Genomic DNA, 12191 nt, shown 5'->3' with positions numbered 1-12191 from the left:
CCCCCCCCCTACCAAAGGGGTAGTTTTCGGTGGAGGAGCAGAGTTGGTAAGTGTTAATATATTATTAAATACTAGCTGAAGTGCCCGGCGTTGTCCGTGGAATAAAAAAGCTAATTTTAAATGTAGATTTTTTTTTAATTTTGAGGAAAAAACCTGATTTTGAAATAAAAAATTTCAATTTTTTAAGCCTATGTTACCCTTGGGGTGCCCATGGGTTCTCTCAAAAAATGTCCGCCCATTTAGTCCAGCCGTTTGTCCAGCTATAGCTAACATATATACAAATATATATATACATATATGAGCGAAGAGCTTTATTATATGGAAGAATATTATATGAAGAATACAGTTATATTCAGATAAACTATTAAATTTAATTAAGTTTAATTAAGTTTGTTTAATTCTATAAAACCGAGTTAATTGCTAAACTTAATAAAAGTTTGTATTCAATATGCGGATAAAAAATTATATACAGTAAGAGTTTTTTTTGACAGAAAACTCTTAGTTATATTGGTTTTTTTTCGTTTTTTTTTTTTTCGTTTTAAAACAGAAAACAAAACAAAAAAATCGTTTAAAAACAGAGCACCAAATTTTTCAAAACGATCGTTTTATAATTTTTTAAAACGACAACTTTTCAAAACGATTTTTTCCGTTTTGCTTTTAAGCAAATCGATTCAAAAATTTCAAAATTTCAATTTTTGAAAAAAAGCTAAAGTGCCCATTTCTATTAATAAGGTTACCTTTGTCCCAAGCATAAAGGTGTGAGTAAACAGATGACAACTAAACATTGATGCAACCGCATCCCGCCTACAGTCTTTAACATAAACCTAAACAGATGATTAAAAAAACTTTATACTTCAGGAACGCAAGATCCAAGGTTATAATGCAAGGAAAGTTAATTGCATTTGCGTATACTCTGCGTACATATGGAAACCAGTTCTCTTTGGGCGGAAAATGAGACTCAATAAAGAGTAAACCTTCTTGAAAGTTCTAATGAGACTCAATAAAGAGTAAACCTACTTGAAAGTTTTAATAGTAGGACTTGTTAAAGAGTAAACCTACTTGAAAGTACTAGTAAGGACTTGTTAAAGAGTAAACCTACTTGAAAGTACTAGTAAGGACTTGTTATAAAGAGTAAATCTACTTAAAAGTACCAGTAAGGACAAGTTAAAGAGTAAACCTACTTGAAAGTACTAGTAAGGACTTGTTAAAGAGTACACCTATTTGAAAGTACTAGTGAGGACTTGTTAAAGAGTAAACCTGCTTGAAATAACTAGTAGGACTTGTTAAAGAGTAAACCTACTTCAAAGTACTAGTAGGCTTGTTAAAGAGTAAACCTACTTGAAAGTACTAGTAAGGACTTGTTATAAAGAGTAAATCTACTTAAAAGTACCAGTAAGGACAAGTTAAAGAGTAAACCTACTTGAAAGTACTAGTAAGGACTTGTTAAAGAGTAAACCTATTTGAAAGTACTAGTAAGGACTTGTTAAAGAGTAAACCTACTTGAAAGTACTAGTAAGGACTTGTTAAAGAGTACACCTATTTGAAAGTACTAGTGAGGACTTGTTAAAGAGTAAACCTACTTGAAAGTACTAATAAGGACTTGTTTAAAAGTAAATATACTTGAAAGAGCTGTTTAGGACTGACAACCTTGTTGCAATGTAACCATGAAACCATGGAAAAGTATATCAAACTAAGATTTCATTAAAAATTAATTAAAAGAAAGTTCAATAAATTATTTAAAAGCCCCTTATATATAATATACAATATTGAACTGTTTAGAACAGTGTATTAAAATAATTTAAAATTAAGAATTAAAAAGACTTGTTTTCTTATTAAAGTAAGAATATTTATTTAAGCTTTTTTATCTTAAAAATATAAAATAAGAACTTTAACTTTTTCAAATAAAAAATTGAGGTAGAAGGATTCGATGATTACGTAACAACTGAAATGATAAATATGTTATGTAGTGAGTAAAAATAAATGTTTTCTATTTGGCCATAATTTTGCATATTTTTTCTCTTTTCTTTTGGAAACCTGTATTTGCAAAAAAAATTTATTTAAACAAATTTAAACTACACCATTTACATATGCATTTATATCTTTGTGTGTGAATAAATCTTTATAATATAATAATTACTTGGGCTGAAAAGAAAATTCTGATAAATGAGAGCAATTAATATTAGAGGGGGTTAGATCTAGAACTTAAATCATATGATGGTTATCTGAAAACTTGAATAAAATATTTACCCTGTCCGATGAAGAGAATACCAGTCTTTTCCTAAACATAATATAATACAGCCTCTAGCTTAATTTATCATCATGCATCATAGCTATTAAGAGAGAAAATCTTATAACATTTTTTTGATTTAGGATGGAATGGGAGATGAGGGAGGGAACCCTCAGACGCCATGAGCCTCCCATATTTGCTAGGCAGACCGAGCCTCTCCTATGCAGTAACGAGCCTCCACCATGCAGACCAAGCCTCCACTATGCAGACCGTGCCTCCGCTATGCAGTAAACGAGCCTACACCATACAGCACAGCTTTTTTAAATCTTGGTTTTTATGAGTGATAAAAACTTTTAACCAATTCAGGAAGAAAAAAAATTAATGAATTCACTTTTTATCTCTTTCTTTAAATATTTGTAGCAATTAAGTTGGAAATAAAATGAATTCTATGAATTAATAAATTAAATGAATTATAACAAATTTATGTTTTCCATTATAACAAATTTTCTAATATCTCCGTCAATTTTGAAGGTGAAAAAATGGTAGACCACATTTTGGAAATCTCGAAACTAGCAGTTTTCTGTGTTAAATAATTTAGCTGTGATACAGTGATAACCAGAAAACAATGGAATAGAAAGACGACATTATAGCAATTCTTTAGCGTTTTGATGTTGTTACAAAGCAAATATCTTTACTAGTAACTTAACAAAACACTATTTAAGTGAAATGGGTCTATTTACACTGTACAATTGCTATTTCTAATGTTCATTGAACTAGTTTAAGTCCTAACTTGAGTTTAAAATTCGTCTTCCTATTTCTGGTTATCACTGTACTACAAAATCATATTTACGAAATATCCCGCGTGGAACAAAGACGATAAATAAGTCGTCATTTACGTCCCATGTTTACTAGGACAACCTATAACGTAGTACAATTATTTTTTGGTGTTAATTTCTAAAAATAAAATGTGGATATATAAATTTAGGCAATTCAGGTTACCACTTCGTTAGTTACAAAAAAGATCCGGGCCCATTGAGTGTTGTATGGCTCCATATCCATTCTGTATGCTCCCCAATCATGGTAAAAGGATGGTCATGGGGAAATCTTCCAAAAATCTGTTAAGGTAGGGGGCTTATACAGGGTGTCCCAAAAAACATGGGAATTCAGTGACGAATTCGATATCGTCTTTGTTATGAATTAGCATTGTAATACCTGATTTCAAAAGACATAATATTATTATGTCTGCAAGAGTTTATTTTATGAGAAGGGTAAAAGACTGTAAAGATGTGTTTATAATGTCTCTGCAAGATGAACAGTGTAGACGGACAAGTTTACTCTGTTTGAATACTGCAATTTTCTTGTTTTACTCAGTACAACCGTATGCAGTCAAAACATAAAGAAACAAAATGTGAATATAGCAGACGAAACTTTTACAGATCAAAGCTTTCTCAGTAGGTATCACTATACTAAATCAAAGAATTATTTGAAAAGACGATATCGAATTCGTCACTGAATTCCCATGTTTATTGGGACACCCTGCATGATTATATCAGCCCTCTGTTGAAAATTATATGGTTTACTATTCCAGGAAAAAATGAAAAAAATTGTTAAAAACCACAGAAAATAAACAAACAAAAAGATTATGCAAAATGAAAATTTGGGCTGTCAAATGGAAATAAAGGAAACGAACTCAGATTATGAGATGGAAAAAAGATAATTTGCAAATATTCCCTTTTTTAAAAAAATGTTAAAGACAATTATTATTCCCATGAGATTGTTTCTGTCACAAAGATTAAAAATAAACTGTTTAGTGTATGTGTATAAAGTGGTGGCGGGGGTCGTTTTAATTAACAAACTTTTAAGTAAATCGGGGGGAGGGGGAGGGGGGGACGGCTTGTTAAAGGAGGGGTATTTAAACCTTTTAAAGAATTGGACATAAACAACTCTTTTTAAAACAATATTTTATAGAGACGAAGATAATTTTTAAATGTGTTTTTCAAATCAAAATACATGGGAAAATGTCATAGCATTGTTTTATGTATAGCATTGTGAATTGTAATGCCAATGGTTAAACTTTAGGGGGAGTGATCCCCATGCATGGGAGTCCGCTCCATGGCATGACACCGGCTACACCGGCCTCAATTGCAATGTGCCCGCCATGGCTAATTTTTCCACGGATAGGGATTGGAGAGGAATTCCTCCATATTCCCCATATTTTTCATCTTTAAATGTCCCCCCCCCCCAACTTCAAAACTTTAAAAACGACTTAAAATTTTTTTAACTCAATTGATGTATTTGTTATGATATATATATAATATTCTATATATTGCATTTAGTGTTTAAAGTACAATTTTATCAAAATATAAATTTGAATAATAATTTTATTATTCCGTCGTCTTCACATATACCAAATTTCAAACGAAGGCGACATTTAGAATTTCGAAATAATGAAAGTATCATTAACATTCGTTACATTTAAAAGTAACACAATTCTTTTCAATTTAGTCAGCTAGCGTCAAGATGTGCAAAAAATATAATTTGTTGAGTTTAACGTTTTTTGGATAACACTGTAAAGTGTACACTTCTTTTGTTGCAGAAGTTTGGACAGGTCCAAAAAAATTATTAAATATTTAAGATGTAGATTTTTTGAAGGCGTTTGAAAAATAATGATAAACTTTGCAAAAAAAATTGGCTATCGGAAATGAATCCTTTAGAGTAGGTTAACCCCTGAAAACCGGATTTTAAGGGGTTTGGCTTTTACATCGAGCAGTTTGTAACTGAACCTGAAAATCTAGTCCAAATCAACAATGGCGGACTTGCTGCTTCCGGTCTTGTGACGCAGTTTAATATTTCTGCGGATTTTTCAGGATTTTCTCGTTATTTATTCGAGTTCTCGTGCTTTATTAAAATAATAATTATTCTTTGTCATATTAAGTTAGTTATACGTAACACGATAATTTTGAATGTGACTGTTTTCAGAGAAAATTCAGATATTTAAAGTTAAAATTAGTTTCTGATAAACATGGCGGCCGTTGCAATCTGATGAAACATTCAGATTTTTCAACCTTTCGCTCTGGTGATGAATCAACGGTAAAATAATAACTATTCGAAACGAAAGGATCAATAAAAAATTTGTTTCCCAAGTTTTTGCTACTTTTTGATATAATACGTCTGTGGGCTTATAAATTAGGTCGATAAGAAAACTTCAAAGCAAAACATTTTGCATAGAAAATGTTTGGAGAATTAAAAATGTTAAGTATTTTTTATGTTTACACATCCTACAGCCAACCAGAGGTTGTTTCCTAGACTTCTGTCATTATACTCCAAATTAATGTTAGATGGGTTAAAACCGAAGAGAATTTTTGGACCTGCCTCGGCGTTTGATTTTTATAAGAAAATTCGGTAATTTCCCAGAGACCGATTTAAGAGGGGGTCCAAAAATCGTTCTCTAGGAAGGAACCTACTCTTGTAAATCACACAACATACATAATTTTTAAGCAATAAAATTTTCTCACCATAGAATATAGTCGGCATTTAATGTGTAATCCGTTTTTATCCTTAAATCTAGTCAACCTTCCATTGAAAGTGATGTAACGTTTATTTAGGTAATTTTGGTGGACGTAAGTGTTTAAGAGCAAAGATCTACTATATAATAAGACAAAATATTCGTACATAGGTTCCCTATAGCTGACCAAACGGCTGGATCAAATGGGCTGATATTTTTTTAGGAAACCTAGGGGTATCCCGGGGCTGCCTTAGGCTAAAAAAAATTAACAATTTTTTCAACGTTTAATTTTTTTAAATTTAAATTTTATTTTTTCAGATTCCACGGGTAACGCCGGGCACTTCAGCCAAAAACGCATTAGATTGCTTTACAATTTTTACTTTTTTACTTTGACGTTTGGCGTAAAAATAGAACAGGAATTCTATTCTTTCCAACTAAATTATTTTTGCTAGGTTTCCCTCTAATGTCAACCAAAGTGCTTTCCACGAATAAATGTTTAGATTTTTTGAAAAATGTATGTTTAGGTAATGCTGTACTCCGCCGAGCATGTACGGCAGTCCGCCGCCGAATCGCCGCACACGCATCATCTTCAAGGTCGGTACAAAACAGCAGTGAACAGGGGTTTATATTTTACTTAAAATCTCCACCCCCACTATCAGAAAAACATTTATTATCTAGAAGATATATATATGATTTCTCGGAGCGCCAATTTTTGTGGTTATCGCTGAATTGGGGAATTAAATGATTTTCAGTGAAAATAACCGATTTTTTGGGTAAAAGAATGAAAAACTTGTCTGTTGATATGTCCCATTTTTCATTTTTTTCCAATTGATTAAATTGTGTAAGACCCCTGGCAGTAAATATATTTCTTAGTTTTTGTGAATATCTAACTTATTTTTGCTTAATAGGAAATTATTATCGAATTATTAGGTTTAGAGGTCCTCGAGAACGATTAACAATAAAAGTTACTTGATAGGTTTTTTTTTGGGGGGGGGGGAGAGAGAACATTTTTGGGACGCTTTAAACCTTTTGGGAAGCAATTTTGGCTTCTTGGATTTGTCCTCCTGGAAGTGGCTTCATATGAGAATGCCTTTTAACCCTTCTTTTTTATGTTTCAGAACCCACTAACCCGTTAACCTTTTTTTTCGTTATTTTCAATTTTTTTCGGTTTCTGGTTTTACTGGCTTTAATTTTAGGAAGGAGAAAAAATTGAAGCAAGAGACCACCTTGGTAGTAGATGGTGGGAGGCGAAGGTATTTCAAAATAAATTAAAAAAATTTGATTTCTTTGAATTTCATTTTCAAATTTCTTATTAAAAGTTTTTCAAATGAATGTTGCTAATTTCTGCTTTAATAACATTAATTAATGACCAAAGTTGTTTTCCAAGTGTTGTTCACTGTTTTTTTTTTTCTCTCACACCTTCTTCTCACTTTTTTGCAGAACCAATTCTTACCATCCAATTATTAAGAAAGTTAATGATCTCTGATGAGTTGACATCTTAAATCTGAAAAACAAAATTTAGTTTATATTTGGCCGGTTGGATCCGGATCCGTGGATCTGTATTGCAAATCCGGATCTAGTCCCACATGAATCTGGATCTGTGGAGCTGTATTTTTTGCAAATCCGGATCCAGTTCCAATGAATCCGGATATGTGGAGCTGTATTTTTGCTCAAAACCGGTTGCCACATGGATCTAGATTTGCAAATCCGGATCTAGTTCACTTTTCACATAGATCCAGATCCGAGCTTCTTTATTTTTTTGCTAATTCGGATCCAGTTCCAATAGATTCGGATCCGTGATTCTGTATTTTTTTAATTATCCGGATCCAGTTCTAATGAATCCGGATTTGTGGAGCTGTGTTTTTGTGCAACTCCGGATCTAGTTTCACATGGATCCGGATCCTAAGACCTGTTTGTTCAGGTAGTTGAGGTAGATATATCCTGCAGTGAGGTTCTAGTTCATTTTATTGGATGGAACGAAAGGCAGGGGCAGATATTTTCAATGTTCAAGAAGGGGGGGGGGCGTCTATTAAAAACGAAAATAACAGACATGAAATCCTGTTTGACGAGGTTTACTCAAACATTTACTTTATTCTAAAAAGACATATTTTTCTTAAATCAGTGACCCTAAAATCGGGAGAGGACAAAAGTTTTTTTGTATCAGAAAATAAATACCCCTGTCTCAAGGCATGATGAATGGATCAGTATGGACTCACCACGACTACAACCTGCGCCAAGGAAAACAAGGTCTACTTTTTTAAAACTTGCTTTTTTAACAAATTTTATATTCCTAGTTAGGTTAGTCATTAGCTGAGATCGGAACCTATGGGTAGACTATTGTTAATCTTGGAACGCTTGATCTTGATATCCAATGTTGGAACTTTTAAATTTGAGGATCAATGTTTGACCCATGCAGGGTATGACCAGTGACCATCAGGGGATTAACTACACAAAAGTTCTGACATGATATCCCGGTTTATATTGGAAAAGTTTAGACATTAATCCGAATTATTTATTTTTATTTATGCAAATAAAAAAATTATGTAAACGTTTAGAAGAGTTTATATTATTCAGTACACAATGGTTAGCGCAGATTACACTTTGAAAGTAAACTGTGACCAATAAGAAATATAAAAACTGATCTTTTAAAAATCATCTAATTTCAATGTCTCAGATAAAATTTTGTAAAAAGAATAACCAGGTCGCGATTAATCATTCATTTCATTATTTAAATGAATTAATTTATGTGGATGAAATATTGAAATTTTTTCTTCATTTGAAAAATACATTTTGTCTCCTATCCGTTGGTTAGTTGAAATTTTGATCTTGTAAATTGCAGTGCTAAGGATCCATTTAATTTTGGTGCAGATGTGGATCCGGATCCTGGATCCGCACTGAGAAAAATAGATCCGGATCCAAGTCATTTCTTGTAAGATCTTCTGAATTTTTTAACATAGCAAAATTTCCAATTTGTCTTATTTTTTTGCTGAATCAGGAAATTTTTATAATCTCGTGTTTCAATATTTCAGATTTGGGTTTGGAGAGTAAAAAAAGTATTATTTTTTTCAGTTTTTGGTTGATATTTTGGCCCTTGGCAGCATAAAGCCAATCTTATAAATCCGGATCCTAAGCACTGCTTGTAATTGCAGGAAATTTTATTGAATAAAGTTTTTGAAAATTTTTAAAATAATCCGTTTGATCTTGATACAGATTGTATAGGCAATATGGCGAAAGAATGTATTTTGCTTCTGTTCTACATTAAATAAACTAATTTGTTATATTTTCATGCTGGCAGCGGAGATAATATTTTAACATTGTCCAGCCTATCATTTTCACTGGAAATTCGGATGAAGCTACAACAAAAGTCGTCTTTTTGATATTTTTTATTGTTAGTGATTATTTAAATTAGATTTTCGCGTTTAGAAATAAATTCTAATTTTTTTAATGACATCGTTTTTAGGGTGAAAAAAAAAAGAGAATTAAATGATGAATGTATAAATGATGAATGTATTAATGTATATATTTAGAAGATCGAGTAACAATATCCGGGATTCCGGAGATGGTTCAAATCCAGGGTCATCTCTTAAACTCAATTGCTTGCTATCTCAGCATGAAGGGTCACTTGAAATTATGCCAACATTACAGTCCCTTTAAATAAAACTTACCAGAAATCATTCATTTTAATGAAAAATAAAAATTTAGCAATTTAAATATATATATTATTTATCCTCTTTAAGTGACTGTTACAGAGATTCGCCATACAAGCATGGACATCTTCACAATTTTTCTCAGAAAAAGTTTTGAATTTTATCATTGTGAATCTGACCTGCTCCGCTCTAAGGAGAAGGTCACTTCCGTCGGAAGTAATTTTTACAGAGAAACCACAGTTCAAATGAATTTAATCCAGAAAGAAAAAAAAAGAATATCTTCCAGATTTCCCCAGACGATTATAATAATGTGATGTTCAGACTGGAATCTGACGGTGCCTATATGATCGAGTACTACGACGGAATCAAGAAGAAACTTCGCCCCCAGTTTATTCGGAAAATATCGCTAGACGACCTTCCGTTTATTGAGGTAAAAATATTCACGTGAATCCGGAATCGGGATTCGGATTTTAAAAAGTGCGTCAGAGCTTTTCAAAATGGAAAGATTGTTTTTCACCATTTCAATTAACTGTTTTCTCACATATTAAATTATTACTGAAAAATAAGAGCGTTTCCAAGTGGGGTTTTAGCACTCAATAGCAATAAAAACAAACCAATAAATCTTGATTCATAAATAGAAGACACAAATCTTCATCATTTCATTTCTTGAACTGGTTCTTGGTAGATAACCCGTTTTTTATCCTCTTTTTGAATGATTTGGCAGACGATTTCGTCTGTAAATGTCTTTACTATTTTGATCAGTAGATTAGGAAACCCCTATTCTCTACCTTCTCCACCTTTTCCCCATCTAAAAACTCAGGACACATTTAACATGCTATATTTAAATGTAGCATCCACTTAAAAAATCAAGCAAATGCATTATATAAATTGGTAAACAAACAATCACATAATCACATGCATTATTTTCAAATGAAGAATTAACTTTTACTTATAAAAGGGTTTTTAACATTTCAGCAAGGTAACATAAATTTAAAATACAGTGAAAGTCCTAACAAAAACATCAATGAAATATAAAAACTTATTTGCAACCCTTCATAATGTCAATTGTTCCAACTTGAAATAGTCGTATTTCATTTGGAGTTTTAAAATCTAATTTCTTTGGTATGTACTCATGGAACCTCACAAATATGATACAATATTAATCTTATGAGGATACAAATGTAAAAAGGAAGCTTAAGAAGCTCGGCCTTTGTTAAAGAATACATCAAGATGATTTCATCTCGTTTAAGAATTTCCATTATTACATTTTTTCCTCATAAGAATATCATATTATGTTTTAAACATTTAACATCACAAAGGTTGTTATGGGATTTTTTTTTCAGATAATTTATTTTCTGTAAAAAATTTCATTTTTTAATTCTCTGTCGCTTTTTAGGGCTGTAAAGAGGACCTTCAGATAGCAGTCGCGGGACTCAATGGCGACACAACGAAGTTCCGAGCTCGACATAGATCTAGCTCGTCGACGGATGAATCGTCGTCCGTGAGCGAGAAAGGACGCCGACGAAAGTCCAAGTTCAGCGTAAAGGAGATATTTAATATACAAGATAAAAAACCAGTGGACGGGAAAGGCGACTCCCCGGTTCGAAAAACTTTGGAATCGGCCGATTCGCCGAAAACCGAAAAACTTTCTGAACTAGAAAACTCGAGTGTCGTCAACAGTTCGAAGAATAAACTTCGAACCAAGTCCAGTGAATTGAACGAACCAAAAAGTGAATCTAAAGCCGCCAGATATTCGAAAAATTCTGCGAACCTTTCGGACGATTTAAAGAGTCCGCCAAGTGAAAAGACTGTTAAAGGGCAACGGACCGAAAAAGAACCATTTTCTAAACTTGTCAACGATCATAAACAACAATACAAAACAGTTCTTAATTTTATGTATTTTATATTCGACAATCCAACTTCGTCAAACCCACCAAGGATGAGACGAGACCCCAAAGCTAATAAAACACTCGAAATAAAGATTAAATTTATTGAACAAAGAAAGAGATTAGATAAACAGTCTAAACTAGGCAATTCACTTAATATGCTTGAAAGGAATATAAAAACATACTCAAGGTTGCCTTGAGAGAAGTACCTTAAACAAGTAAATGCCCGATTAACAACGGTACCCTTGAACCTTCATCTGATTATGAATTTGACATCAATGTTTTAATTTCTTTAAACTGATTATTTTCAATTTTTGATTCTCTACAGAAGTGACCTGCGCAATTCTTCTGGAGGAAACTCAAGAGTTTTCAGAATTAAACAATTATAAACTTGGAAAAGCGATAATATCTTCCACATTTATTATGAGATGAAGGTTTCAAGGGTAATTAATAAATGGGATGTTTTTCATATTCAATCTGAGGGAGCCAAGACTGTCTGAACAAAGTTCGCATATATTCTGCACAATTGTGTCCTGAGTTGGTTTTTATTTATTTAACGCTGTATTTTTATACGAAAAATAAACAATGTTTTTTCTTTCAGGAATTTAAAACTGGAGACGAAGTTATGGCCCTCTGGAGTAAAACAAAATATCCAGCTAAAATTTTAAGGTTGGTAATTTTATTGTTGCAACGAAACAGCCTTCAAACCTTGATATTAGACTTTGAAAAGTTAGACAACCCATTTCCCCCCCCCCCCAAAAAAAAAAAAAATAAATAGATCCGCTCCGCGCACAATAACTAACATTTGAGAGAAACAAATAATTTTCTAGTTAAAGGAATTGTACTACCCTAATTAACTAAGAAACTACGTGAAGATATTTTTGTTAATTGTATTGGTTAGTTAAAAAAAAAAAAAAAAAAAAAAT

General features: G+C 32.2%; 2 protein-coding genes and 1 long non-coding RNA gene across 3 annotated transcripts in view; 2 read left to right on the top strand and 1 right to left on the bottom strand.

The window, feature by feature from the left end:
• LOC111706038 (uncharacterized) overlaps positions 1 to 1244 on the bottom strand; it is a gene marked incomplete at its 3' end in the record, with an annotated part of 3587 nt that extends 2343 nt beyond the window's left edge. The window contains exons 1-2 of the mRNA XM_023478790.1: positions 1218 to 1244; positions 738 to 824 (exon numbers count right to left, since the gene is read on the bottom strand). Coding sequence (XP_023334558.1) covers positions 738 to 820 — 83 coding nt within the window. The remainder of the gene's footprint in view (positions 1 to 737; positions 825 to 1217) is intronic.
• A 3938-nt stretch (positions 1245 to 5182) lies between these two features.
• LOC111706040 (uncharacterized) lies at positions 5183 to 6327 on the top strand. Its single transcript, XR_002766126.1, has 2 exons — positions 5183 to 5317; positions 6257 to 6327. It is a non-coding gene; the product is annotated as an uncharacterized LOC111706040 (long non-coding RNA).
• A 2069-nt stretch (positions 6328 to 8396) lies between these two features.
• The window catches only part of LOC111706039 (uncharacterized), a gene marked incomplete in the record, with an annotated part of 13008 nt that continues 9213 nt past the window's right edge, over positions 8397 to 12191 (top strand). Inside the window, 4 exon segments of the mRNA XM_023478792.1 lie at positions 8397 to 8416; positions 9577 to 9579; positions 9701 to 9809; positions 10776 to 11253. Of these exon segments, the coding sequence (XP_023334560.1) occupies positions 9723 to 9809; positions 10776 to 11253 (565 nt within the window).

The sequence above is a fragment of the Eurytemora carolleeae genome, unplaced genomic scaffold (genome assembly GCF_000591075.1).
Source record: "Eurytemora carolleeae unplaced genomic scaffold, Eaff_2.0 scaffold683, whole genome shotgun sequence".
NCBI lineage: Eukaryota > Metazoa > Arthropoda > Copepoda > Calanoida > Temoridae > Eurytemora > Eurytemora carolleeae.
The sequence above is the reverse complement of the archived record's forward strand: the minus strand, read 5'-3'. Positions and strand labels throughout refer to the sequence as shown.